General features: G+C 40.7%; 1 protein-coding gene across 1 annotated transcript in view; it reads right to left on the bottom strand.

The window, feature by feature from the left end:
• Positions 1 to 393: 393 nt before the first annotated feature.
• Positions 394 to 6231, bottom strand: part of BTBD10 (BTB domain containing 10) — an 81744-nt gene continuing 75906 nt past the window's right edge. The window contains exon 8 of the mRNA XM_007955340.2: positions 394 to 704. Coding sequence (XP_007953531.1) covers positions 394 to 704 — 311 coding nt within the window. The remainder of the gene's footprint in view (positions 705 to 6231) is intronic.

Here is a 6231-nt window from a genome sequence, read left to right on the forward strand (position 1 = left end):
TTTATAAAGTGCAACTATGTAATATTCGGCGTTTTATCTGGGGTGTGACCAGTATCAATCTAGACTGAAGGTACTCCAGCTGCCAACTTCTACCACTTCTGAAAATATCTAGATGTGTGAAAAAGGACTGTCCCCATACAAAGAACCAATTTCACAAACCTACTGGTAAACAAATACATTTATATAACTGGAACCTCGGGATGCTAGAGCTGTACTCATTTAAAAAAAAAAACCATTCAGCTACCTTTGGTCTTTAAAAAAGCCTACACTGCAATATCCTAAACATTGTTATGTGCATCTCACAATGAAGAAGAGTGGCCTTGCAGTGCAGAATGAGGAGAGTACAACATCACTGCGCAGAGTAGCATGCTATGGTTTCAAGAAACATCAGCATCACAGCATTGGATTCTGTCCATCAGGATCGAGGTCATTGTTGCCAGAAGGGGGATGGATAGGGAGAATATCCAACTCATCCACTTGTGGAGTTGGGTGCATGACTACCAGCTGGTCCTGGGGAATATCTGCGGCAGCTGCTGCCAGGTTAGTGATAGATTTACTCTTTACACACTGAAAGTCTACATGCCGACTTTTTCCTTCTTCCTTCTCCCAGGACATTCGAATAAAGGGTCTTTGGACATAGTTGTAAATCACTTCTGGGCGGCCCCCAGGCCTTTTCTTTACTTTTTCTTTGTAGGTAGGATATCCTAGAAGAGAGAAAGGTTTTAAAAACTGAAGACACATGCACAAAACACAAGATTTCTTACCCAATTTACCCTAAAGAGAGTGTTTCTACTGTAGATACCTAACAAGTGGCAATTAAATTGAGTAAAGAAAATCAACATTCCCCCCACCTAGTCATTAATCTCCACCACTTCTCTGTCAGTTTGTCATTCTGTGGTGGCTTACATGTTGCTGTGATGCTGGAAGTATTCAAATACCATCAGGGTCACTCGTGATAGGCAGGTTTCAGCAAAGCTTCCAGAGCAAGATAAACTAGGAAAGACGAGGTGATCTACTTCTAAAAAAATCCAACCAATTGAAAACCTTACAAATAACAGCAGAACTATCTCCTAGATGGTTCCAGAAGATGAGCCCCTCAGATTGGAAGGCACTTAAAACACAATTGGGGAAGAGGTGCCTCTTCAAAGTAGTTGACCTTAATGATGTGGATGAGTAAAGCTTTTAGGACCTTCATTTGCTGATGTGCCATGACACAAAATGAGAAAAAACAGCTGCAAACATCCATTAATAATTGAAACATGGAATGACAAAGTATATGAATCTAGGAAAATTAGAAGCTGTCAAAAATGAAATGCCTGGAGATCAATATGCTAGGCATTGGTGAGCTGAAATGGACTGGTATCAGCCATTATGAATCAGACAATCATATAGTCTACTATGCTAGGAATAAAACTGAAGAGGAATGGCATTGCATTCCTTGTCAGAACATTTCAAGATCTATTCTGAAGTGCAGCACTGTCAAATGATAGGGTAACATCTATAAGCCTACAAGGAAAACCAGTTAATAAAACTGTTACTCAAATTTATAGGAGCTCAGGTAGCATAGTGCCTAAGGCACTTGACTGCTAACCAGAAGGCTGGCGGTTCAAACACAACAGCCACTCCTCCGAAGGAAGGTTGGGCAATCTACTTCCGTAGTGATACCGCCTCGGAAACCCAAGGAGGGGTCACTATGAGTTGGGTCCGACTAGACGGCATATAACAACAACACTACTCAAATTTATATACCAGCCACTAATGCCAAAGGTGAAAAAACTGAAGATTTCACTAGATTCTGCAGTCTGAAAGTGGTCAAATATCCAATCAAGATGCATTGATAAATTACTGGTGATTAGAATGCAAAAGTTAGAAACTAGTTAGATCAGTAGTTGAAAAATAAAGCCTTGGTTGGAGGTTAGAAAAAACAAAACAAAACAAAAAACCTCACTGCTGTTGAGTCAATTCCAACTCAAAGGAAACCCTCCTTGGGTTTCCGAGGCACAGATCTATAGAACTGTCCAGTTTCACTGCTTCTAGGTACTTCCCTACCTAAGTAAGCAAAGCCAGTATTTTAACCACTTGTATCATTTTTATATTACTACTCCCAATCAAGGAGTTCACTAAGATTGGGAATTTCAAAGCAGCTTTTTCTGATAACTACACCTTCCTCCTTTTGGATCATACCCTGAAAAATAATAATCAGTAAGGACATTCTTCTTCTTGGAAAATTTTCAGTTATTTACCAGTAAGGTAATTTCTCCTAAGATATACTATTATATGTTCCTCCTTCCTTCCAACTACCAAGAATTGCTAGTTTAGACCAGGAGCTAACAAATGGTTTTTGAAAAGGGCCAGATAGTAATTATTTCAGGCTAGTGAGCCATATGGTTTCTATTAAAACTACTCAACTCTGCCACTGTAAAATGAAAGCAGCCATAGGAAATACGTAATGAATATGCATGTCTATGTTCCAATAAGACATCATTTATAAAAACAAGAAGGTTAGACTGTAGTTAAAATCAGAAAAAAAATAGAAGCAGGGCAAGATGGCATTTATTTCCCCAGAAACTACCTCACTGAACAATAAATAAAAGCAAACACACACTGAGATCTCAGAACTCTGGGCAGCAGCTGAGATACTGTAAAGTCAGGGTAAGTCCAGAAGCATGGGAGAGGAGGAAGAGAGGTTGGCACAGAAGCCAGGAGATCCTATCCTCTAATATTGGGAGCTGATCACAGCCATTTTTGGAAAAGATCTGGATAACAGCACAAACACAGAAAAGGAACTAATCTGAGGATGCTCTAGCCTAGCTTATTTTTATTTTTTTTCATTTTCCCCCTAAGGTAGTGGGAGCTCTGGTAGCATAGTGCCTAAGACACTTGACTGCTAACCAGAAGGCTGGCAGTTCAAACCCACCAGCCACTCCTTGGAAGGAAGATGGGGCAATCTATTTCCGGAGTAATACTGCCTCAGAAACCCAAGGAGTGGTCACTATGAGTCGGGTCTGACTCGACGGCACATAAGAACCACCACCACCTAAGGTAGTGCAAACTGGTTGTGGGAGTTTGATCACTGCACAACTGTGATGGGGCAAAGGGAAATTGTGGTGCTGCATCAGAGTGCTGTTGAATCTTGCTGAGGCCTGTGATGGACAGACACTAGGACCAGAAGGAACCACACAGGCAGCAGAACAGCAATACTTTAGACAGATAAAGGATACAACTCATACAGCAGGACACCATGAGAGTGTCTGTGCAGGGGTGCTAGTGAGGGAAAGACGGAGAAAGCCCCACTGTGCAACAGGAAAGCTGAGCTCCACTGCTTATGGCAGTGTGTCTGAAAAACTAACACCTCACTCCCGTACATAACATATTAAATTCCAGAGACTAAGCATACAGTTCCTGAACCAGCACTGGGAAAAAAATAAATAAAACCCTAAGGGTAAGAGTGCCATCTAGTGCTTGTCAGGAGAAGATACTAAGGCTGCTGCCATTGAGTTGTTCTGACTCAGAAAACCTGCAGAGCTGAGGGAGACTACCTCACGGGGTGTTCAGAGCTATGAGTCGTAGAAGTGTTCTACTACATCTTTCTCCCACAGAGCTAGCTGGTGGTGAGTGTAGGCCCCAGCCTTTTGGGTGGCAGCTGGGTGGTTGGCTGCTGTACCACCAAAGCACCCAATCAGAAAATTCTTCCAAATAGAATATAAAACTAGAAGGAAAAAACAGTAACAAAATGGCCCACGTCCACAAAAAGTTAGCAAAACATAAGAATCAGAAAAAGGAACAATCAAAAGCAAAACATGAAGAAAAGGAAATCTCTCCTATAAACCAGAATAATGCAAAGCATTGATAATTTTCAGACTAAAGTACTAAATATATTTAAAGAAAGCAAATCACACACAGAAAACAAATTAGCAGAATTCAGTAAACAAATGGAGGAACAAAATGAGAAACATAATATAGAAACTGAAAACATCAGAGGAAAAAAAAAACATCTGAAGTAGAAAAGGCAAAGGAAACAACAACAGTCAGAAGACAAAATAAATGAACTAGAAGATAAAATGAATTTATCAAGTCTCAAGAGAAATTATTTTGTCATACTGTGGCAGCTTGTGTGTTGCTGTGATGTTGGAAGATATGCCACCGGTATTTCAAATATCAGCAGGTTACCCATGGTGGACAGGTTTCAGCAGGGTTTCCAGACTAAGACAGACTTGGAAGGATGGGGCCCATCTACTTCTGAAAAAACTGGACACTGAAAATCTTATGAATAACAGTGAAATACTGTCTGATATACTACTGGAAAGCTTCATGAATAGCAGTGAAACATTGTCTGATGTAGTGCTGGAAGATGAGCCCCTCAGGTTGGAAGGTACTCAAAATACGATTGGGGAAGACCTGTTCTTCAAAGTAGAGTCAACCTTAATGACATGGATAGAGTAAAGGTTTCAAGAACTACATGTGCTGATGGGGCATGACTCAAAATGGGAAGAAAAAGCTGCAAACATTCCTTAATAATCAGAACATGGAATGTACAAAATATGAATCTAGGAAAATTAGAAGTTGTCAAAAATGAAATATCCTAGGCATTAATTGAAACTGGTATTTGACTCAGACAATCATATGGTTTACTATGCCAGGAAGGACAAATCGAAGAGGAATGGTATCACATTTACTGTCAAAAAGAACATTTCAAGTACTGGCAAGATGGCGGACTAGGCAGAAAGACTGCACAGACCCTCTTCAACAAAGAACAGGAAACCAATTAACACAGATACAGAAGATAATCCTGGAGCCCTCAGCCTTGAAGGGAAGGATATAGAAGTGGACTAAACCCCAAAGAGCAGAAGAATTTACATGACAATACCAAAAAAGGAGACATACGGAGCTGCGGTCTGGCAGCGATTCTGAGCGATCCTGACGGCACAGACAGCTTGGAGATTGCTGAGTGGTGGTAAGACCTAAGAATTAACCAAAAAATCAGCCCTGCTAGCCAGGGACTGCAAGGAGGACTGTGCACAGTGGCTAAGGAAAAAACAGAGAAGATGAAGAGAATGGCGGGCTGAGCTGTGGACTTTTACCCATCAGGAGGATGCCGCCATTTTGAAGGATTAAAAACGGCGTGACTATTTTGGATATTTAAAGAGACAGCGTTCTGGCAGATTCCTGGGGCTTGAGAACACATTCTGCTTTCCAGCAACCCCAAGGACACTCCAGACCCACAAGACTGAAAAGGTACAACATTCCTCTTGTTACTTTTATACCCCACACCCGCTTGGTGAACAGAAGTGCAGCTATCACCCACTACCACCTGCATTCTGGGCCCACAGAAACTCCATCACAGTCAGTCTGTGTGCTCAGATGAAGCCTGGGTGCCCTACCCTGTCCTCCACTGATTCTTTTTGTATTTTTTTCTTTTTTGCTTGCTTTTTTCTGGTGATTAGTCTGGTTATATTTGTCTGTTTTAAAACAACTATTATTATTAATACATTTGTCCTTCTTAATATTATTCTTAATCTTCCCCTACCAGGTCCTAGTTTTTTGCAATTTTTCTTTACCCTGGTCCTGGTTGAAATTTATTCTTATTTATTTTTTTAAATTTAAGGTGTTCCCCCCGCCTTTAGTCTTGTGGTTAACCTCATTCATTGTTTTTCCTTTTGCATTTTTCCCATTTTTTTCCTTCATTACTCTCCCTCTCTACTTTTTTTTCTCTTAGTGTCCTATCCCCAGATATTACAGGTTTTCTTGTTTTTTCTGCTTCTTTTTCCCTTTTTGGCTACTGTTCCTGTGTGATTACACGGTGTGTATTTTGTCTATGTGTTTTTAGTTTTTTGATTGTTATTCAATTGTAATCTGTGTCTAATTGAGTGGGAGACAACAACAGTCCCCATACGACACAACTACACCCACACCTCCTGCAACTTCACTTACTGAGAGAGAGCCACTACCCTCCTTCTCCACCAACGGGCCAACAATAAAAAACCACCAACAAGAGACTGAATCACCCTTGGCTGTTCTTCACAAAAAGTTAACAGAGATCTAAATAAAATAATGCCATGATGCCTTGGAGACAACAGACCATCACAGTCCACACAATGAAGCAGGACAAAGTGGTAGAAACAAGGGAGCAGGATACAGACCCAGAACACATCTCTGAGGAAGAAGCAGCACTGGAACTCTCTGCTAAGGAATTCAAAAGAATTATCTTTAGGTATCTTCAAAGGATTGAGA

The sequence above is a fragment of the Orycteropus afer genome, unplaced genomic scaffold, assembly GCF_000298275.1.
Source record: "Orycteropus afer afer isolate SDZICR_OR568_19922 unplaced genomic scaffold, OryAfe1.0 scaffold00014, whole genome shotgun sequence".
Classification (NCBI taxonomy): domain Eukaryota; kingdom Metazoa; phylum Chordata; class Mammalia; order Tubulidentata; family Orycteropodidae; genus Orycteropus; species Orycteropus afer.